This window comes from Ranitomeya imitator, chromosome 6 (genome assembly GCF_032444005.1).
Source record: "Ranitomeya imitator isolate aRanImi1 chromosome 6, aRanImi1.pri, whole genome shotgun sequence".
Lineage (NCBI taxonomy): Eukaryota > Metazoa > Chordata > Amphibia > Anura > Dendrobatidae > Ranitomeya > Ranitomeya imitator.
The window spans coordinates 122,085,588-122,109,776 of NC_091287.1; the positions used below are offsets into that span (position 1 = coordinate 122,085,588).

Here is a 24,189-nt window from a genome sequence, read left to right on the forward strand (position 1 = left end):
GAAGTTTCAAGGTTTCAACGTGTAAATACATGTATTCAGGTCAGAGGTTTCACTGCAGTTAAGCAACTTAAAATCCAATGAATGTTTTAAGCAATCCACATCTCAAATAAATGCCATCCAATCCCAACCCCCCTACGAAAAAACCCAACAATTAGTGCATGTAGCTCTATCAAAGACAAGTCCAGCAATATCTTTACATTCCCCACCCAGCACCACCTCTTACTTGACTGGCAGCCGCTATGCTGTGTGTCTTCAGGGAAAAGGAGGCGGCACTGGGCAGGGAATATAGAGCTGGAGCGACAGAGGCTTCAGATCTACCATAGCACTCCAGTCTTGGAAACTTCTGACAATCCTGAGAGCCCTTTAGGCCAGTGGTCCCCAACTCCAGGCCTCGAGGGCCGCCAACAGTGCAGGTTTTCAGGATTTGCTTAGTATTGCACAGGGGTTGGAATCATCACCTGTGCAGATGATCACATTACCACCGATGCAATACTAAAGAAATCCTGAAAACCTTGTTGGCAGCCCTCGAGGCCTGGAGTTGGGGACCCCTGCTTTAGGCAATGTTCTTTTCCCAATTGACATTTGTTTTAGGACCAAAAATACTTTGCATTCAAACAGATCAAACCAGGTGGATGCGATTTCATGAAGATGCATGCAAAATCTCAGTTTTCGCTTTAAAAAACACGCAATACAAAAAGTGTAAAATCAAAGGCGCACATAAAAAAGGCAATAATCAGAGCAGATTGCAATTGTGTGTTTTGGAGTGGATACCTAAAAAAAAACATTACCTAAAAAGGTCCCACAATGAGCATTTGATATTTTCATTTTATGGTGAGCAAAAAACGAGTCTTACAATTGCAGATAAGGCTGGTTTCACACTTGCGTAGGGCAGAGCTGCAGAGGGCTGTGTAGTTCCTCCGTGAAGCCCCACCCACTGCCACACCTCTTCCATTCAGCTCCGCCTATGTCTGCATGCGTCCTGCGTACCTATCTTTAACATAGTGTACGCAGGCCATGCGGATGTATGCCGATCCCTCTGCATGCGTCTTTTTGACACTGCACCAAACTGCGAACGCAACATGTTGCATTTTGTTGCGGTCAGCACAGCGTCAAGAAGACGCATGTGCAGGCATCCGCATACATCCGCATGGCCTGCGTACACGATGTTAAAGATAGGAAAAAATTTTATGGTTAAAAAAAAAAAAAAAAAAAAAAAAAAAAAAGATAGGTACGCAGGACACATGCTGATGTAGGCGGAGCTGAAGAGGCGCGGCAGGGGGTGGGGCTTCACGGAGGAATTATGCAGCGCTCCGCAGCCCTGCCCAACAAGTGTGAAACCAGCCTAAGTGGATGCAATCTATACAAAGCTCATGCACAATGTGCTGTTTTCCCCCCCAGAGTAAACTGGCGCGTTTTTGAAATTCATAGTCAAGTCAATTTTCCTTTAGGTAGACATATCTTATTTACAGATTTCACCATGGACTTGAATCAGATGAGGCACATTCACAGACAAAAAATAAAAAACTGGAGCTTTAACCCCTTCACGACATGCGCCGTACTAGTACTGCGCATGCCGTGAATCCCCCTTTGATGTGGGCTCCGGCGGTGAGCCCACATCAAAGTCGCGACATGTCAGCTGTTTTGTACAGCTGACATGTGCGCGCAATAGCGGCGGGTGAAATCGCTATTCACCCGCCGCTATTAACCTGTTAAATACCGCTGTCAAACACAGACAGCGGCATTTAACTACCGCATCCGGCCGGGCGGCCAGATATGACGTCATCGCCGACCCCCGTCACATGATCGGGGTCGGCGATGCATCAGGAAGGTAACCATAGAGGTCCTTGAGACCTCTATGGTTACTGATGCAGGTCTGCTGTGAGCGCCCCCCTGTGGTCGGCGCTCACAGCACACCTGCATTTCTGCTACATAGCAGCGATCTGATGATCGCTGCTATGTAGCAGAGCCGATCAGGCTATGCCAGCTTCTAGCCTCCCATGGAGGCTATTGAAGCATGGCACAAGTAAAAAAAAATGTTTTTAAAAATATGAAAAAAATATAAAAAATATAAAAGTTTAAATCACCCCCCTTTCGCCCCATCCTAAATAAAACAATAAAAAAAGAACCAAACCTACACGTATTTGGTATCGCCGTGTTCAGAATCGCCCGATCTATCAATTAAAAAAAAGCATTAACCTGATCGCTAAACGGCGTAGCGAGAAAGAAATCCGAAACGCCAGAATTACTTTTTTTGGTCGCCGCGACATTGCATTAAAATGCAATAACGGGCGATCAAAAGAACGTATCTGCGCAAAAATGGTATCATTAAAAACATCAGCTCGGCACGCAAAAAATAAGCCCTCAAGCGACCCCAGATCACGAAAAATGGAGACGCTACGGGTATCGGAAAATGGCACTTTTTTTTTTTTTTTTTTTAGCAAAGTTTGGAATTTTTTTTCACCACTTAGATAAAAAATAACCTAGTCATGTTAGGTGTCTATGAACTCGTAATGACCTAGAGAATAATAATGGCAGGTTAGTTTTAGCATTTAGTGAACCTAGCAAAAAAGCCAAACAAAAAACAAGTGTGGGATTGCACTTTTTTTGCAATTTCACCGCACTTGGAATTTTTTTCCCGTTTTCTAGTAAAAGACATGGTAAAACCAATGGGGTCGTTCAAAAGTACAACTTGTCCCGCAAAAAATAAGCCCTCACATGACCATATTGACGGAAAAATAAAAAAGTTATGGCTCTGGGAAGGAGGGAAGCGAAAAACAAACACGCAAAAATGAAAAAGGGCCGCGACTTGAAGGGGTTAAAGGGAACCTGTCACCCCCAAAATCGAAGGCAAGCTAAGTCCACCAGCATCAGGGGCTTATCTACAGCATTCTGTAATGCTGTAGATAAGCCCCTGATGTACCCTGAAAGATGAGAAAAAGAGGATAGATTATACTCACCCAGGGGCGTTCACACTGCAGTCCGGTCTGATAGGCGTCGCGGTCCGGGGCCTCCCATCTTCTTACGATGACGTCTTCTTCTTGTCTTCACGCTGCGGCTCCGGCGCTCGTCTGTCCTCTTGAGGGCAGAGCAAAGTACTGCAGTGTGCAGGCGCCAGGCCTCTCTGACCTTTTCCTTTTTTGTGCGCTAAAAGCTCTCATTTTTCATATTTCTAGTGCAGTAATGCAGTTCAAATTTCGTTTTTTCAAGTTTGCATGTTTTGGCGCTGCAGTGTGCTGCCCTATTTATTTAACTATATACGAGTTGGCGACTCTGGGTTCAGCACCTGTTCACACTCAGTCTATGTTTGGATGTGCAGGTCAGGTTTTTGAAATGTATTCTCTAGCCTTCTGATCGTGCACTCCCCGCCTCCTAGCTTCAGGTGTTTTAATTATAGTAGGTCCAATACCCCTCCACATAGAGAGAGAATTTGAGTCCAAGAAGAGGTTTTTACATGTACCCATTCAGATGGAGACGTTTATTCTCAGTGAGGTAGGTCAAACGTAGGACCTCGTATAAGAGAGATGCCTTAACGTGGCTACGAGGTACACATAAAATTGGCCATTTTTGTGCGCTAAAAGCTCTCATTTTTCATATTTCTAGTGCAGTAATGCAGTTCAAATTTCGTTTTTTCAAGTTTGCATGTTTTGGCGCTGCAGTGTGCTGCCCTATTTATTTATCTATCTCTGACCTTTTCCGGCGCCACGGCAGGAAGACCAGAAGAGGACGTCATCGTAAGAAGATAGGAGGAGCCGGACCGCGACGCCTATCGGACCCGAAACGAACCGGGACCACCCCTGGGCGAGTAGAATCTAACCATTTTTCTCATCTTTCAGGATACATCAGGGGCTTATCTACAGCATTCTGTAATGCTGTACATAAGCCCCTGATGACAGAGGCCTTAGCTCATATACGATTTTTGGGGTGACAGGTTCCCTTTAACTTCTGGGTAATTTGGGAATATGAATTTTTCATCCCTAAAAGAGGTGTATACACTCATTGGTTTGACACATGCATTGATTGTGAGTTTACGCAGCATAATAAAAGATGAAAAAAAATAATCACAAAAGACATGAGATTTATATATGGTAAATCCCATCCACTTTGCTGGAACTGTAAGACGCTGTGTTTTTATGCACAGTGAAAATACACAGCATCAAAAACTCATTGTAGGAACATAACCTTAAAAGGGAACCTGTCACCCCCAAAATCGAAGATGAGCTAAGCCCACCAGAATCAGGCCCACCCGATGTATCCTGAAAGATGAGAAAAGAGGTTAGATTATACTCACCCAGGGGCCGTCCCAGTTCGGTTCTGGTCCGATGGGTGTCGTGGTCCGGGGCCTCCCTTCTTCTTACGATGACGTCCTCATCTTGTCTTCATGCTGCGGCTCCGGCGCAGGCGTACTTTGTCTGTCCTGTTGAGGGCAGAGTAAAGTACTACAGTGCGCAGGCGCTGGGCCGCTCTGACCTTTCCTGGCACCTGTGCCCTGCAGTACTTTGCTCTGCAGCGTGAAGACAAGATGAGAATGTCATCGTAAGAAGATGGGAGGCCGCGGACTGCGACGCCCATCGGACCAGACCAGAGCGGGACCACCCCTGGGTATAATCTAACCTGCTTTTCTTATCTTTCAGGTTACATCAGGGGCTTATCTACAGCATTGCAGAACGCTGTAGATAAGCCCCTGATGCTGGTGGGCTTAGCTCATCGTCCATTTTGGGGGTGACAGGTTCCCTTTAAGAGTCTTATTAGCAACGCTTCATATGAAAGAAAAAAAAAATACAAATGTTTTCTTTGAATGAGCAGTCTCTCATTTGTCCCTTTGAGCGCAGCCTTAAGTGTCCACACATGGCCGAGTGAATAACAAACACAAAAAGAGCAAAGAAAGCAAATCAACAGGGTTTTCTGTGCAGATTTTTGAGGTACAGAAGCCATTACCTGTAATAATGGCCGATGGTGCGTGATGTGTGTAAAATAGTACAGCTCCTTTAGCTGATTTGAGAGGTTTTTGATGCTGAATTTTCCATGAATCATGTTCCAAAATTCAAGTAAAGCACTTCCAATTACTATAAAATGAGGAATTATCCCATTACACACTGAATGGGAAACCACTGGGTAAATCTGACAGGGAGAAGGACTTGGGGATCCTAGTTAATGATAAACTTACCTGGAGCAGCCAGTGCCAGGCAGCAGCTGCCAAGGCAAACAGGATCATGGGGTGCATTAAAAGAGGTCTGGATACACATGATGAGAGCATTATACTGCCTCTGTACAAATCCCTAGTTAGACCGCACATGGAGTACTGTGTCCAGTTTTGGGCACCGGTGCTCAGGAAGGATATAATGGAACTAGAGAGAGTACAAAGGAGGGCAACAAAATTAATAAAGGGGATGGGAGAACTACAATACCCAGATAGATTAGCGAAATTAGGATTATTTAGTCTAGAAAAAAGACGACTGAGGGGCGATCTAATAACCATGTATAAGTATATAAGGGGACAATACAAATATCTCGCTGAGGATCTGTTTATACCAAGGAAGGTGACGGGCACAAGGGGGCATTCTTTGCGTCTGGAGGAGAGAAGGTTTTTCCACCAACATAGAAGAGGATTCTTTACTGTTAGGGCAGTGAGAATCTGGAATTGCTTGCCTGAGGAGGTGGTGATGGCGAACTCAGTCGAGGGGTTCAAGAGAGGCCTGGATGTCTTCCTGGAGCAGAACAATATTGTATCATACAATTATTAGGTTCTGTAGAAGGACGTAGATCTGGGTATTTATTATGATGGAATATAGGCTGAACTGGATGGACAAATGTCTTTTTTCGGCCTTACTATGTTACTATGTTACTATGTTACTATGCCTTTAGTGTGCATTTTTTTTAACTTTTTTTTTTCTTTGTAAGCAAAACCTCATGTCAATTCTTAGGATATGTGGACACAAACTAAAGGTACCGTCACTCATAACGATATCATTGCAACGTCACGCTTTTGGTTACGTAGCAACGATCCCGCTAACGATCTCGTTATGTCTGACAGCGACCAACGATCAGGCCCCTGCTGGGAGATCGTTGGTCGCTGGGAATGATCAGGACCATTTTTTGGTCACTGATCACCCGCTGTCATCGCTGGATCGGCATGTGTGACGCCGATCCAGCGATGTGTTCACTTGTAACCAGGGTAACCAGGGCCGCCCTTAGTAACCCGATATTTACCCTGGTTACCATTGTAAAAGTAAAAAAAATAAATAAAAAACAGTACATACTCACATTCTGATGTCTGTCACGTCCCCCGGCGTTCACTGTGTCAGCGCCGGCCGTAAAGCAGAGCACAGCGGTGACGTCACTGCTGTTACTGCCGGCACTGACAGTCAGTGCAGGGAAACTCTCGGCAGCAGCGCTCTTGCCGAAAGCAGTTTTAACCCTGTGGACTCCGGCGGGGGACGTGACAGACATCAGAATGTGAGTATGTAGTGTTTTATTTTTTTTTTTACTTTTACAATGGTAAGCAGGGTAAATATCGGGTTACTAAGCGCGGCCCTGCACTTAGTAACCCGATGTTTACCCTGGTTACCCGGGTGCTGCAGGGGGACTTCGGCATCATTGAAGACAGTTTCAACGATGCCGAAGTTGTTGCCCTGATCGTTGGTCGCTGGAGAGAGCTGTCTGTGTGAGAGCTCTCCAGCAACCACACAACGACTTACCAACGATCACGGCCAGGTCGTATCGCTGGTAAGTCGTTTAGTGTAACTATACCTTTAAGGTACCGTCACATTAAGCGACGCTGCAGTGATATAGACAATGAGTCGATCGCTGCAGCGTCGCTGTTTAGGTCGCTAGGAGATGTCAAACACTGTAACAGCAGAACGATGCAGGAGCGATCCAGTGACGTAATTATCGTTCTCGCTGGTTGTTCGCTCCATGGAAAAACATTGCAGGCATCGTTGCTTTTGCTGTCAAACATGGCGAATCACACCGACCAAATAAAGTTCCAGACTTTCAGCGATGACCAGCGATGTCACAGCGGGATCCTGATCGCTGCTGCGTGTCAAACACAACGAGATCGCTATCAGGACGCTGCAACGTCACGGATCATTGTCGTTCTCGTTGGTAAGGCTACTTTCACACTGGCGTTTTTTGCCAGACGTCGCAATGCGTCGTTTATGGCAAAAAACACATCCTGCAAAGTTGTTTGCAGGATGCGTTTTTGCCCCATAGATTAACATTAGCGACGCATTGCCACACGTCGCAACCGTCGTGCGACGGTTGCGCCGTGTTGTGGCGGACCGCCGGGAGCAAAAAACGTTAAATGTAACGTTTTTTGCTCCTGACGGACCGCTTTTTCCGACCGCGCATGCGCGGCCGGAACTCTGCCCCCACCTCCCAATGGGGCAGCGGATGCGCCGGAGAAATGCATCCGCTGCACCCGTTGTGCAGTGCGTCAAACGCTAGCGTCAGAATCTCTGCCCGACGCATTGCGACGGGGAGATTCCGACGCTAGTGTGAAAGTAGCCTAAGTTGCTTAATGTGACGGTACCTTAAGACATTGGTGCACCCCCTCCTCATTCATCCCTGAGGTTTCCCCAGGTGAAGCAGCTTCAGGAAAAGGCCAGTAGTCTTCTCCCCCGTGCCGCCATCTTTTCTCAACTAGAACTAGACAGTGACTTCTAAAAATGTCCATCTGAACAGTGACCATGTCACTTAACTATTTCAGGGTTTCCAAAGTCTAGAGCATTTATAAGTTCTATCAAAAGATTGAACATGTAAGTTGTTTTGCCCTCCGGTGTATTATGTGGATTTCTTTTGCTTTTTCAGACTGAATCCACCTAAAAAAAGACGACGTGCAAATGCTCATCATGGGAAACCAGTCATATTTGTCCACTGAAATTAGATGGAAAATCCCCACCCTCTTGTACAATGTTTGCGAGTATAAGGGCCAGAGCAGACGATTTGCAGTCCCATTACGATCCAACAAAGCATCAGATCACACTCAGACCAATGTTTTCTATACGGCCGTGCGCATGTCAGATTTCGTGTTTGGGCACAGTCTGTACAAAGAAAGAAATAAACCGATTGCAGCACGCACCATTTGCATCCAGTATGAGGACCGCACTTGGCTATTCAGATCAGGCTGCTTTCACACATCAGTTTTTTGCCATCAGTCACAATCCCTCGAATGTTGAAAAAAAAAAAAAAAAACAGATCCGTCGCAGATTGTAAAAAACTGATGCAACAGATCCTTTTTTTCACCGGATCTAACTAACGGATCTGGCTAATTGGATCCTAGAAATAAATCAGAGCATGTTCAGTTAAAAAAAACGGAATCTGTCGCCATAGGCTTACATTTTAGCAGATGACGGACCCGTCGCTGCCCGTTTTTTCAACAGACACAAAAAATTTTACTATGTTCCTTTTCTCCGGCCGCCGGATAAACAATTTTCAATGGATCCGGCAAGCGACGGATGAAACGTGAGGCCATCCATCACAATCCATCGCTAATACAAGACTAGGAGAAAAAAAACGGATACGGCGGCAACATTCCCGGATCTGTTTTCAAAATTAGCCGGATTGAGACTGACGGCAAAAAACTGATGTGTGAAAACAGCCTTAATGAGTCTGTGGGAAGAAAAAAAAAAAAAAACACACTGACACCTGCTGCGAGCGAGGGCCGAGTGTCATTTTACTGTGACCCAACGCTCTTGCATGAGTGAATAGCAGCACAGGTGCAGAGAAGACAGTAATTCCTCCATCTCCTCCATGGCCGGCATGCGATGCAATCAGACGGCACTTGGATGACATCAGATTGCAGTCCGATGGTCCATACGCACCGAGACTTGTATGGGTGCGTGCCGTCCGATATACGCTGCCAATTGCAGCCCAATCAGCATGAGAAAATAATCACAGATCTGCTCTGCCCCATAGAATAACACTGGACTGAGTGCTGCCTGATAGAAGATCACATAGCACTCGGCCGTGGTATACAGCACTGTGAGCCTCTGTCCAGGCACTCGTTACACACTGTGAAATACGCCTGTCTGAACTGGGACTAAAGGACATAAACTAATAATATTTCCTTGAAAAACTGCATAAAAAACCCTGCACATGTAATGCCAGGCCTAACAGGGGCTGCGCCTTCTCCAGCAGATGTAAACAGGTGCAGGTCCCACCGCTGGGGCTCGGTTGCCTCCTGTCGCCAGTGGAGAGGTGTATAGCGCTCTCTATTCAGTTACACAGGAGTCCCAAAAACTGAAGGATTAAAAAAGTAACACCGACCATATAAACAAAAGGCAGAACCAAAAATACAGAGAATAATATGATCTAACAATGAAATCCATTACCGAGCGCACACAGAGGTGACTGTAGGGGCGGTGTAACAGGCGCAAACATTCCAGCAATGCCGCTGCGTCACGTCCCCAGGATTACTCAGCAGGTGGCGGACAGCTCGCTGCCGCCATTATCCCATCACTGACCATGTAAGAAGCAAAGCGAAATCATTCATTTTATACCGGATCATTAGAGGCCCTATCTGCAGATCCACCGCGAGGACCCCTTGTTTAACCCCTCTAGAGACCATAAAATGTACAGCGCTAAGGCTATGTGCACACCTTGCGGATTAGGCTTAGGAATTTCTGGTGCGGATTCTGCCTCTCCTGGCAGAAAACGCACCTGCGGATTTGTCGCGTTTTTTGTGCGGTTCCGCAGCGGTTTTTTGGCGGATTTGCTGCATTTTTTACCCCTGCGGTCTTCTATAATGGAATGGCTACAAAAACGCTGCAGATTCGCAAAAAAGAAGACACATGCTACTTCTTTTAAACCGCATCGTTTCCGCAGCTGATTTTCCGCAAAGTGTGCACAGCAATTTTTTTTTCTCATTGATTTACATTGTACTGTAAATCAATTGCGCCAAAAAACGCTGCGGATCCGCAGAGAATCCGCAACGTGTGCACATACCCATAATGTTTCAAGGAGTTTCCTGCTGACCTTTCTTTACAGGGCTGTCTCAGCGGGGTCCTGTCTATCAACACTTGACCGCTGCAGCTAGTCAGTGTAGACAGGACGTCAGCGCTGCAGCTAGTCAGTGTAGACAGGACGTCAGCGCTGCAGCTAGTCAGTGTAGACAGGACGTCAGCGCTGCAGCTAGTCAGTGTAGACAGGACGTCAGCGCTGCAGCTTGTCAGTGTAGACAGGACGTCAGCGCTGCAGCTAGTCAGTGTAGGCAAGACGTCACCGCTGCAGCTAGACAGTGTAGGCAGGACGTCACCGCTGCAGCTAGTCAGTGTAGGCAGGACGTCAGTCCTGCAGCTAGTCAGTGAAGACAGGACCCCACCGCTGCAGCTAGTCAGTGTAGGCAGGACGTCAGTGTGACGGGGTGTACGGCAGAGCAAGAAGGGACAACAGGCCGAGGGATGATTCAACAGATTTATTATCAAGAACGCTGGAACAACACATGCAGGTAGATCTACAGAGTCCACAATTAGTCCAACAGAACAGGTTCGGGGACAACTCCCGATAATCCTTGTGCCAGCTAACAAAGCAATAGTCCACACGAGTCCAAGGGATCCCAAAACAATCCCACGAGCGACGAGATATGTCCTCAGCTCAAGTCTCGCCCCATTCGCTTCCGCAGTCACAGATGGACATGAGGTCTTGCCTCAGCTAAGAATCCCCACTCCTCCTTCAAGGATCAACTCACATCTGATCTCAAAATAAGAATGGATTGTCTGAGCTCCTGGGATCCGCCCATGAAGGGGGGTAGGGGTCACACCTTCTATTCAATGGTTGGGTCCACCAGAAGATTCTAGACTGGTGGGCTCCGCTTAATCTATGTAGTATGTACATTTGACTAGCCACCTGCTGTGAGGAAGAATGGCTATTCCTCCACTAGTGATGTTGACAAAGCTTAATTACATTAGAGCTTAGGGCTGCAAGTATTGGGGGAAGGAGACATATTGTTACAGGTGATCTCCCAGCACAAGAAAATACATAAATTACAGGTAATAGAAACCAGAGAACAGTTACATACATCAAATGGCATATTATTCAAATACAGGACAGGGCAAAAGTACATATCATGACAATCCCTTCCCCTCCCAATTTGTGTACGTACCAGGGACCTCTACAGGTCGCTGGTTAAGTACACACAGGCAGAGCGTAACTTACATGTGGCTTCATGCAGCCACGAATTGGCATCGTAGCTCTCCCACATCATTGCCCAGGAGAACATCTGCAGGCAGACCACCCATCACCCCAACCACACATCGCCTGACCCCAAAACCAAAGTTCAGATCCACAGTGGCTGTGGGAATAGTCCTCCATTGTCCACCAGCCAGTTCAATGACAATCCCAGGTCCTCGATGGATTGCCTCAGGCCGAACCATTCGGGGATCAGCCAGTGTGAGGAAAGCCCCTGAGTCACAAAATCCAATAAGTCTCTGTCCATCCAGCACGACCTCCTGCAAGTGCTTACCTCGATGAGCAGAAGTCGTCATAGCTGCAGGTCGCACACCATAAACTCCTAGTGGTGCAACATGGGTGGGTGAGGCACAAGGCCAGTCCTCCCGTAGTGGTGACACGTCATCCTCCATGGCACTTGGCTGTACATAATTAATAATACGACTGGGTACAGGATCAATCCTCATTTGAACAGCTGGGCAGGAGGCTTGCAGATGCCCCGGCTGTCCACATCGATAGCATCTGTGCTGGGTCTCACTCCATCCAAGGCATCCTCTCGGGTGAGGGGTAAGGGAACCTGGAGGCCGGCCCCCACCTGAAGGTGCTGTAGGGTTTTGAGGACCACTCCTCCATGGGCTGGCTGGGCATGAGGCCTGCAGATGCCCCAGATGCCCACAACCATAACACCTGCGCTCTGCTACTTCCGCTCCTCGTCGTATTCCAGAAAACGCAGTAGAAGCAACTGGAGGCACATTTACACGGGTATCAGCATGAGGTGGTGGCTTAGAGGAACGGGGAACAATGGGGACAGAAGAACAGGGGGCCACCGGTGTTGTGGAGCTGGTAGGCCTCTCTCCATCCTCCAACAGAATCCTCCACTGAGGCTTGATGGTGAGAGCCTCATCAGCTAGAGCTGCAGCTTCCTCCACAGTGTCTGGTCTCCTCTCACGCACCCATTCCCGGATCTCAGCAGGGCACTTGAAGTAAAACTGCTCTTTTAAAGATAACCTGGAGGAAGGTCTCCCAGGTTAAGGCCTCCTCTGCCTCCAGCCAGTGATGACATATTTGTTTGAGTCTGTGGGCATACATCTTGAAAGACACTTCCTCATCACAGGCTAAAGTACGGAACTGAGTCCTGTAAGTGTCTGGGGTAACAGCATAATGTTCTAGAATAGTCCGTTTAATCTCCGCATACTCACAGTTTCCCTGAGGGTCCATAGCTCTATAGGCTGCGGCAGCTCCACCCTCTAAGAGCCCCACCAGATGTCGGACTCGGTCCCTTTCCGGGACTTCCATTAATCGACACTGATGCTCAAAGTCCTGGAAGAAGCCCTCAATGTCGCCTGCAGCCTCATTAAAGGGCTTGAAGTCTTAGTGGGACACTCTGGGGAGTTCCCTCATGGTGGGTGCTGGAGTTAGAGTCTGTCTGGAGCTTCTAGCTGCTTCCAAAGCGATCTGCCTCTCCAGCAATGCCATCTCCTGAGCTCTGTCCTCGGCTCTGTGAATGGCCTCCCTCTCCCTCTCCTCGGCTCTGTGAATGGCCTCCCTCTCCCTCTCCTCGGCGAATGGCCTCCCTCTCCCTCTCTTGAGCTCGGTGAATGGCCTCTTTCTTATAGTCTATGGTGGCCTCTTCTCCCAGCAATGCCAACTCCTCCTCGTACCACATAACCCACTGACTTTTTTGGGTATTTACCTCCGGCTGCAGTGTTTCCTCCATTTGCTGTGAGGATCCTTCCTCAGCGTCATCTTGCAGGCGAACTGCTTCCAAAGCCTCAATAAGCTGCTCCTTGGAGAGTCCCTTAAAACGGACTCCTACTTCACGGGCCTTTGATTGTAGGCTCCCCAAAGTCCAGTTCTTGTACTCTGCGGTGTTGGTTCCCGATGTTGATGGGCCTTTGTCCTCCATTCCTTCTGCTCTGGTCCCACCGCTGCCAACCAGTTTGTGACGGGGTGTACGGCAGAGCAAGAAGGGACAACAGGCCGAGGGATGATTCAACAGATTTATTATCAAGAACGCTGGAACAACACATGCAGGTAGATCTACAGAGTCCACAATTAGTCCAACAGAACAGGTTCGGGGGCACCTCCCGATAATCCTTGTGCCAGCTAACAAAGCAATAGTCCACACGAGTCCAAGGGATCCCAAAACAATCCCACGAGCGACGAGATATGTCCTCAGCTCAAGTCTCGCCCCATTCGCTTCCGCAGTCACAGATGGACATGGGGTCTTGCCTCAGCTAAGAATCCCCACTCCTTCTTCAAGGATCAACTCACATCTGATCTCAAAATAAGAATGGATTGTCTGAGCTCCTGGGATCCGCCCATGAAGGGGGGTAGGGGTCACACCTTCTATTCAATGGTTGGATCCACCAGAAGATTCTAGACTGGTGGGCTTCTCTTAATCTATGTAGTATGTACATTTGACTAGCCACCTGCTGTGAGGAAGAATGGCTATTCCTCCACTAGTGATGTTGACAAAGCTTAATTACATTAGAGCTTAGGGCTGCAAGTATTGGGGGAAGGAGACATATTGTTACAGGTGATCTCCCAGCACAAGAAAATACATAAATTACAGGTAATAGAAACCAGAGAACAGTTACATACATCAAATGGCATATTATTCAAATACAGGACAGGGCAAAAGTACATATCATGACAGTCAGTACTGCAGCTAGTCAGTGTAGGCAGGACGTCAGTGCTGCAGCTAGTCAGTGAAGACAGGACGTCACCGCTGCAGCTAGTCAGTGATTTTGAAAAATGAAAATGTACAAATGAAGGATAAAAGCATCATTGACGTGATTCTGGTGTAGAACCATCAATGATGTTCATGATTAAGGGAACTATGCACCAGAAACACGGCGATGAGGTTTTTATCCTTCATTTTGTACCTTTTAATTTTATTCACTAAATATTTTTATATATCGACCCATGGTCGCTGACACGGAGAGGACACAGATCGCCGGTCCATGTCACTGTCACAGAGGGGGCCCAGATCGCCGGCCCATGTCACCGTCACAGAGGGGGCCCACATCGGCGGCCCATGTCACAGTCACAGAGGGGGCCCACATCGCCGGCCCATGTCACAGTCACAGAGGGGGCCCACATCGCCAGCCCATGTCACCGTCACAGAGGGGGCCCACATCGCCAGCCCATGTCACCGTCACAGAGGGGGCCCACATCGCCAGCCCATGTCACAGTCACAGAGGGGGCCCACATCGCCGGCCCATGTCACCGTCACAGAGGGGGCCCACATCGCCGGCCCATGTCACCGTCACAGAGGGGGCCCACATCGCCAGCCCATGTCACCGTCACAGAGGAGGCCCACATCGCCGGCCCATGTCACCGTCACAGAGGGGGCCCACATCGCCAGCCCATGTCACCGTCACAGAGGAGGCCCACATCGCCAGCCCATGTCACAGAGGGGGCCCACATCGCCGGCCCATGTCACAGTCACAGAGGGGGCCCACATCGCCGGCCCATGTCACCGTCACAGAGGGGGCCCACATCGCCAGCCCATGTCACAGTCACAGAGGGGGCCCACATCGCCGGCCCATGTCACAGTCACAGAGGGGGCCCACATCGCCGGCCCATGTCACAGTCACAGAGGGGGCCCACATCGCCAGCCCATGTCACAGAGGGGGCCCACATCGCCGGCCCATGTCACAGAGGGGGCCCACATCGCCAGCCCATGTCACAGTCACAGTGTGGGCCCACATCGCCGGCCCATGTCACAGAGGGGGCCCACATCGCCAGCCCATGTCACAGTCACAGTGTGGGCCCACATCGCCGGCCCATGTCACAGAGGGGGCCCACATCGCCGGCCCATGTCACAGTCACAGAGGGGGCCCACATCGCCAGCCCATGTCACAGTCACAGAGGGGGCCCACATCGCCGGCCCATGTCACAGAGGGGGCCCACATCGCCAGCCCATGTCACAGTCACAGAGGGGGCCCACATCGCCAGCCCATGTCACAGTCACAGAGGAGGCCCACATCGCCGGCCCATGTCACAGTCACAGAGGGGGCCCACATCGCCAGCCCATGTCACAGAGGGGGCCCACATCGCCGGCCCATGTCACAGTCACAGAGGGGGCCCACATCGCCGGCCCATGTCACCGTCACAGAGGGGGCCCACATCGCCGGCCCATGTCACAGTCACAGAGGGGGCCCACATCGCCGGCCCATGTCACAGTCACAGAGGGGGCCCACATCGCCAGCCCATGTCACAGAGGGGGCCCACATCGCCGGCCCATGTCACAGAGGGGGCCCACATCGCCAGCCCATGTCACAGTCACAGTGTGGGCCCACATCGCCGGCCCATGTCACAGAGGGGGCCCACATCGCCAGCCCATGTCACAGTCACAGTGTGGGCCCACATCGCCGGCCCATGTCACAGAGGGGGCCCACATCGCCGGCCCATGTCACAGAGGGGGCCCACATCGCCAGCCCATGTCACAGTCACAGTGTGGGCCCACATCGCCGGCCCATGTCACAGAGGGGGCCCACATCGCCAGCCCATGTCACAGTCACAGTGTGGGCCCACATCGCCGGCCCATGTCACAGAGGGGGCCCACATCGCCGGCCCATGTCACCGTCACAGAGGGGGCCCACATCGCCGGCCCATGTCACCGTCACAGAGGGGGCCCACATCGCCGGCCCATGTCACCGTCACAGAGGGGGCCCACATCGCCAGCCCATGTCACAGTCACAGAGGGGGCCCACATCGCCGGCCCATGTCACAGTCACAGAGGGGGCCCACATCGCCAGCCCATGTCACAGAGGGGGCCCACATCGCCGGCCCATGTCACAGAGGGGGCCCACATCGCCAGCCCATGTCACAGTGTGGGCCCACATCGCCGGCCCATGTCACAGAGGGGGCCCACATCGCCAGCCCATGTCACAGTCACAGTGTGGGCCCACATCGCCGGCCCATGTCACAGAGGGGGCCCACATCGCCGGCCCATGTCACAGTCACAGAGGGGGCCCACATCGCCAGCCCATGTCACAGAGGGGGCCCACATCGCCGGCCCATGTCACAGAGGGGGCCCACATCGCCAGCCCATGTCACAGTCACAGAGGGGGCCCACATCGCCAGCCCATGTCACAGTCACAGAGGGGGCCCACATCGCCAGCCCATGTCACAGTCACAGAGGGGTCCCACATCGCCGGCTCATGTCACCGTCACAGAGGGGGCCCACATCGCCGGCCCATGTCACAGAGGGGGCCCACGTCGCCAGCCCATGTCACAGAGGGGGCCCACGTCGCCAGCCCATGTCACAGAGGAGGCCCACATCGCCAGCCCATGTCACAGAGGGGGCCCACATCGCCGGCCCATGTCACAGAGGGGGCCCACATCGCCAGCCCATGTCACAGTCACAGTGTGGGCCCACATCGCCGGCCCATGTCACAGAGGGGGCCCACATCGCCAGCCCATGTCACAGTCACAGTGTGGGCCCACATCGCCGGCCCATGTCACAGAGGGGGCCCACATCGCCGGCCCATGTCACAGAGGGGGCCCACATCGCCAGCCCATGTCACAGTCACAGTGTGGGCCCACATCGCCGGCCCATGTCACAGAGGGGGCCCACATCGCCAGCCCATGTCACAGTCACAGTGTGGGCCCACATCGCCGGCCCATGTCACAGAGGGGGCCCACATCGCCGGCCCATGTCACCGTCACAGAGGGGGCCCACATCGCCAGCCCATGTCACAGTCACAGAGGGGGCCCACATCGCCGGCCCCTGTCACAGTCACAGAGGGGGCCCACATCGCCAGCCCATGTCACAGAGGGGGCCCACATCGCCGGCCCATGTCACAGAGGGGGCCCACATCGCCAGCCCATGTCACAGTCACAGTGTGGGCCCACATCGCCGGCCCATGTCACAGAGGGGGCCCACATCGCCAGCCCATGTCACAGTCACAGAGGGGGCCCACATCGCCGGCCCATGTCACAGTCACAGAGGGGGCCCACATCGCCAGCCCATGTCACAGAGGGGGCCCACATCGCCGGCCCATGTCACAGAGGGGGCCCACATTGCCAGCCCATGTCACAGAGGGGGCCCACATTGCCAGCCCATGTCACAGTCACAGAGGGGGCCCACATCGCCAGCCCATGTCACAGTCACAGAGGGGGCCCACATCGCCGGCCCATGTCACAGTCACAGAGGGGTCCCACATCGCCGGCTCATGTCACCGTCACAGAGGGGGCCCACATCGCCGGCCCATGTCACAGAGGGGGCCCACATCGCCGGCCCATGTCACAGTCACAGAGGGGGCCCACATCGCCAGCCCATGTCACAGAGGGGGCCCACATCGCCGGCCCATGTCACAGAGGGGGCCCACGTCGCCAGCCCATGTCACAGAGGGGGCCCACGTCGCCAGCCCATGTCACAGAGGAGGCCCACATCGCCGGCCCATGTCACAGTGGGGGCCCACATCGCCGGCCCATGTCACAGTGGGGGCCCACATCGCCGGCCCATGTCACAGTGGGGGCCCACATCGCCGGCCCGGAGGGTGCACAGGTAACGGTCCACGACAGGACTACTGATGTTCGTGTCCATTCATTCTAGCGCGCCCGGACCCCAGTGACGTGGGCAGTCGGGGGCTCTCTGCCACACTCTTGTCTGCACATTATGAGCCGCTGAGATACAGGAGGCCACAATCACATGTGATACAGGAATGACTGGAGACCCCCTGAAGACTGCTCTGCGACCACCTGCGCAGGAATGATGTACTATATGACTGCAGATGATGCAGGACCCCTACAGCTACAGGGAGACATTGCCTGCTATGCCCCCGACACACCGAGAGGTGGCAGCATGCTGGCCCTTGTAGTCCCCGGACAGCTCAGGGGTCACCAGTCAGCTCCCATAGTCCCCGCCTCATATCGCGACAGAGGTCACACACTATCCCGCCACACCGGCTCCCGGGCACTCACTCTCGGTCTAGCTGCCTCGCTGGTACGTACACAAGAGACCAGACGGCCGCTCTCAGGCTGCTGATCAGTCCTCTGTCCGTGGAGGCCACAGACGCTGCGGCGTGTTCCGCCATGACGGGGCTCCTCGGTCCGCTCAGCTCTCCGCTCGGCTCCCTAATCCCCGCTGTCCCCGGCTCAGCTGCGGTTTGTTGTGAGAACGTCGGAATCGCCCCTTTCTGCGTCATCTTTCACACTGCACGGGGCGGAGACAACGAGTCAGGTGACCTGAGCGCCGCCGCCATGTTGGATGTGGGCAGGTTGTTTACATGAGGAGTCACCGGGCGATAACCAGACTGGCCCGTGGTGTCAGTGGGCGCTGGGCCGGCGGGGGGAGCAGGACGTGGGGTCGTTAGTTATCTAACCGGCCCGGTGTTTGGGTCTTAGGGCTCATTGTCAGATATTTCGCACACAGGCGGAGAGCCAGTCAGTCAGCTAGTCAGTCACTTATGCCAGACTCTGAGTGCGGAGGGGATCGGCTCCCTGTCACTGATGGGACTTGCGTGTGCACCATACTGTACATGTATTTTCGTAAAATAGTTTATGAAAAATTGGCGTGGGCTCCCCTGAAATGTTATTAACCAGCAGAGGGAAAGCCAGCGACTGGGGGCAGATGCTTATAGCCTGGGAAGGGGTTAATAGCCATGGCGCTTCCTAGGCTATTAATATTAGCTGTGTGCTTAGCCTTTACTGGCTATTAAAATGGGGACCCCCGTTAAAAAATGACTTTGGGTCAAGTATAATAACCAGAAAAGGCTTCGCAGACAGCTGCAGCTGATTTAATAGACTAGGAAGGGGCCATGGATAGTGGTCCTCCCCCAGACTCAAAACATCAGCTCTCAGCTGCCACAGAAAAGGCGCATCCATAAGATGCCTCAAATCTGGCACTTAGCCTCTGCTCTTCCCACTCCTACACACTGGATGTAGTTCCCTTTTTAGATCTGTAACATAAGGAATTAGATATGAATAATTCTCTTTTTTTGAAGCTGAAAACATTCTAATCATAAAAATTAAAAACGTAAACACAGTCGCAGATCTAACACTTGGCCCCAAAATTAACCCCTTTCTGACATTAGAAGTACTATCCCGTCGAGGTGGGGTGGGCCCACCGTCGGGATAGTACGTCTAGCGCGATCAGCCGCGCTCACGGGGGGAGCGCGGCCAGGTGTCAGCTGACTATCGCAGCTGACATCCGGCACTATGTGCCAGGAGCGGTCACGGACCTCTCCTGGCACGTTAACCCCCGGCACACTGCGATCAAAGCTGATCGTAGCGTTCCGTCGGCATAGGGAAGCATCGCACAGGGAGGGGGCTCCCATGCTTCCCTGAGACCCTCGGAGCAACGCGATGTGATCGCGTTGCTCCGAGGGTCTCCTCCCTGCAGGCCCGGACCCAAAACAATAAAAGTACACATATTTACTATCGCTGTGTCCGTAACGACCCAACCTATAAAACTGTCCTACTAGTTAACCCCTTCAGTGAACACCGTAAAAAAAGAGGCAAAAAATGACGCTTTATTATCATACCGCCAAACAAAAGTGGAATAACACGCGATCAAAAAGACATATAAATAACCATGGTACCGCTGAAAACGTCATCTTGTCCCGCAAAAAAGAGCCGCCATACAGCGTCATCAACGAAAAAATAAAAAAGTTATAGTCCTCAGAATAAAGCAATGCAAAAATAATTATTTTTTTATATAAAATAGTTTTTATCGTATAAAAGCGCCAAAACATGGAAAAATGATATAAATGAGGTATCGCTGTAATCGTACTGACCCGAAGAATAAAACTGCTTTATTCATTTTACCAAACATGGAACGGTATAAGCGCCCCCCCCCAAAAGAAATTCATGAATAGCTGGTTTTTGTCCATTATACCTCACAAAAATCGGAATAAAAAGCGATCAAAAAATGTCACGTGCCCGAAAATGTTACCAATAAAAAGGTCAACTTGTCCTGCAAAAAAACAAGACCTCACATGACTCTGTGGACCAAAATATGGAAAAATTATAGCTCTCAAAATGTGGTAACGCAAAAAATATTTTTTGCAATAAAAAGCGTCTTTTAGTGTGCGACAGCTGCCAATCATAAAAATCCGCTAAAAAACCTGCTATAAAAGTAAATCAAACCCCCTTCATTTTTCCCTTAGTTAGGGAAAAATAATAGCATTTTAAAAAATGTATTTATTACCATTTTCCCATTAGGGTTAGGGTTGGGGCTAAAGTTAGGGTTTGTATTATATTTACAGTAGGGATTAGGGTTAGGGGTGTGTTTTGGGTTTTAGTTAGAATTGGGGGGTCTGGTCTCCACTGTTTAGGCACATCAGGGGCTCTCCAAATGCGACATGGCATCCGATCTCAATTCTAGCCAATTCTGCATTGAAAAAGTAAAACAGTGCTCCTTCACTTCCGAGCTCTGCCGTGCACCCAAACAGTGGTTCCCCCCACATATGGAGTATCAGCATACTCAGGACAAATTGGACAACAACTTTTGGGGTCCAATTTCTCCTGTTACCCTGAGGAAAATACAAAACTGGGGGCTAAAAAAATAACTTTTGTGGAAAAATTTTTTTTTATTTTCACGGCTCTGCGTTATAAACTGCAGTGAAACACTTGGAGGGTCAAAGTTCTCACAACACATCTAGATACCGGTAAGTTCCTTAGGGGGTCTTCTTTCCAAAATGGTGTCACTTGTGGGGGGTTTTAATGTTTAGGCACATCAGGGGCTCTCCAAACGCGACATGGTGTCCTATCTCAATTCCAGTCAATTTTGCATTTAAAAGTCAAACGACGCTCCTTCTTTTCTGAGCTCTGCCATGCGCCCAAACAGTGGTTTACCCCCACATATGGGATATCAGCGTACTCAGGACAAATTTTACAACAATTTTTGGGGTCCAATTTCTTCTGTTACCCTTGGGAAAATAAAAAAATTGGGGCGAAAATATGATTTTTTTATTTTTACGGCTCTGCATTATAAACTTCTGTGAAGCACTTGGTGGGTCAAAGTGCTCACCACACATCTATATAAGTTCCTTAGGGGTCTACCTTCCAAAATGGTGTTACTTGTGGGGGGTTTCAATGTTTAGGCACATCAGGGGCTCTCCAAACGCGAAATGGCGTCCCATCTCAATTCCAGTCAATTTTGCATTGAAAAGTCAAATGGCGCTCCTTCCCTTCCGAACTCTGCCATGTGCCCAAACAGTGGCTTACTCCCACATATGGGGTATCAGCGTACTCAGGACAAATTGCACAACAACTTTTGGGGTCCAATTTCTTCTGTTACTCTTGGGAAAATAAAAAATTGGGGGTGAAATATAATTTTTGTGAAAAAAATATGATTTTTTATTTTTACAGCTCTGCATTATAAACTTCTGTGAAGCACTCGGTGGGTCAAAGTGCTCACTACACATCTAGATAAGTTCCTTAGGGGTCTAGTTTCCAAAATGGTGTAATTTGTGGGGGATTTTAATGTTTAGGCACATCAGGGGCTCTCCAAACGCGACATGGCGTCCTATCTCAATTCCAGTCAATTTTGCATTGAAAAATCAAATGGCCCTTCTTCCCTTCCGAGCTCTGCCATGTGCCCAAATAGTGGTTTACCCCCACATATGGGGTATCAACGTACTCAGGACAAATTTTACAACAACTTTTATCCGTGGTAAAATAAAACAAATTAGAGCTGAAGTAAATTTTTTGTGAAAAAAGTTAAATGTTCATTTTTTTTAAACATTCCAAAAATTCCTGTGAAACACCTGAAGGGTTAATAAACTTCTTGAATGTGGTTTTGAGCACCTTGAGATGTGAAATTTTTAGAATGGGGTCAGACTTGGATATTTTCTATCATATAGACCCCTCAAAGTGACTTTAAATGAGATGTGGTCCCTAAAAAAAAATGGTGTTGTAAAAATGAGAAATTGCTGGTCAATTTTTAACCCTTATAACTCCCTAACAAAAAAAATTTTGGTTCCAAAATTGTGCTGATGTAAAGTAGACGTGGGAAATGTTACGTAATAAGTATTTTGTGTGACATATCTCTGATTTAAGGGCATAAAAATTCAAATTTGGAAAATTGCAAAATTTTCAAAATGTTCGCCAAATTTCTTTTTTTTTCACAAATAAATTGCAGGTAATATCAAAGAAATTTTACCACTATCATGAAATACAATATGTCACGAGAAAACAATCTCAGAATCACTGGGATCCATTGAAGCGTTCCAGAGTTATAACCTCATAAAGGGACAGTAGTCAGAATTGTAAAAATTGGCCTTGTCATTAACGTGCAATCCACCCTTGGGGGTAAAGGGGTTAATGGCAGCTACAAAAAGCACATAACACATATATTAAGACAAGCATAATGTTATGTTTATATTTTTCATCTACTTATATTATCCTGAACATTTTTTGAGCTGTTGTGAAAATAAGGCCGGCGTCACACTGGCGTATTGCTACTGATGTGAGATCATCGGATGCGATATGCTAATGACACTCGGCTCCTGCTCGCAGCAGAGCAGGAGCCGAGTGTCATGCGTCTGTGCTCTGATTCTCTCGCACAGGGAGGATTGGAGCACAGCTGCGGAGGAGGCGGAGAAATTAATTTCTCCATCTCCTCCATTGCTGGGGTCCGCTTATAACGCACATCACTAGGATGATATCCGAGTGTTGTGCGCTGTCTCACTCGCACCCATAGGCTCATATGGGTGCGAGTGAGCCGAGAGTTTTCCTCGGTCCGAGACAATCGCAGCATGCTGCGATTGTCTCGGACCGAGGAAAACGGCCGACAGAAAGTCGGCTGCTGGGAGCTGCCCCATAGCTTAACATTGGTCCGAGTAAAATGCGATTTTTTATCACATTGCACTCGGCCGTTTAAAACGCCAGTGTAACGCCGGCCTTAGAAAATAAAGCTGATACCTTTTAATGACTAAAGGTACCTTCACACTGAGCAACTTTAGAACGATAGCGATCTGTGACGTTGCAGCGTCCTGGATAGCGATATCGTTGTGTTTGACACGCAGCAGCGATCAGGATCCTGCAGTGACATCGCTGGTCGGAGCTAGAAGGCCAGAACTTTATTTGGTCGCTGATCACCCGCTGACATCGCTGAATCAGCGTGTGTGACGCCGATCCAGCGATGTGTTCACTCGTAACCAGGGTAGATACACGTGAGAGAAAACACCGTGTGCACAGCTATACTGTGGTGCTTAGACTAGGTTTCCAGACCTTCAATATAAATATAAAGAAGTCTAGCACTCAACTTAAAGGGACACTGTCACCTGAATTTGGAGGGAACAATCTTCAGCCATGGAGGCGGGGTTTTTGGGTTTTTGATTCACCCTTTCCTTACCCGCTGGCTGCATGCTGGCTGCAATATTGGATTGAAGTTCATTCTCTGTCCTCCATAGTACTCGCCTGCGCAAGGCAAGATTACCTTGTGCAGGCATGTACTACGGAGGACAGAGAATGAACTTCAATCCAATATTGCAGCCAGCATGCAGCCAGCGGGTAAGGAAAGGGTGAATCAAAAACCCCGCCTCCATGGCTGAAGATTGTTCCCTCCAAATTCAGGTGACAGTGTCCCTTTAAGCGGCGATAGATTTGATTTATTTGTAGCACTTGAAACGTTTCAGTCCATAAGGACTTTCATCAGTCACTACAAACTCATAACAAAATAAAGAGTACAACCAGTACAAAACAACAAAAGTATATACAAAATGACAAACAAACTAAAATATCATATAAACATATAGAGCCGGTAACAATAAGGTCATCATAAACGATCATATCTGAGTAAATATATGAAGGCAGTGGATATATAGCAAATAGCTCCGCTCAGTGCCAAATGAGTTGATAGTGAGTTGTTGTGAGGCCGATAAAGCGAGAAGAAAGCAAAAAGGGGAACAAAAAACATACCGTGCTGTTAGAAGTCCATAGGAATTTAAAGGGCCACTGTCACCCCCCTGCAGCCGTTATAAACTAAAAGAGCCACCTTGTGCAGCAGTAATGCCGCATTCTAACAAGGTGGCTCTTTTAGTTTTGTGTTCAGGTACTACTAAAATA

At 49.7% G+C, this 24,189-nt stretch overlaps 1 protein-coding gene across 2 annotated transcripts in view; it reads right to left on the minus strand.

The window, feature by feature from the left end:
• ABHD5 (abhydrolase domain containing 5, lysophosphatidic acid acyltransferase) overlaps positions 1 to 18,327 on the minus strand; it is a 51,288-nt gene extending 32,961 nt beyond the window's left edge. Inside the window, exon 1 of one of the 2 annotated variants that reach the window (XM_069730037.1) lies at positions 18,100 to 18,327. In XM_069730037.1, the coding sequence (XP_069586138.1) occupies positions 18,100 to 18,323 (224 nt within the window). In that variant the 5' untranslated portion in view covers positions 18,324 to 18,327. The remainder of the gene's footprint in view (positions 1 to 18,099) is intronic. The other variant, XM_069730038.1, reaches the window with a different exon arrangement.
• Positions 18,328 to 24,189: the final 5,862 nt, after the last annotated feature.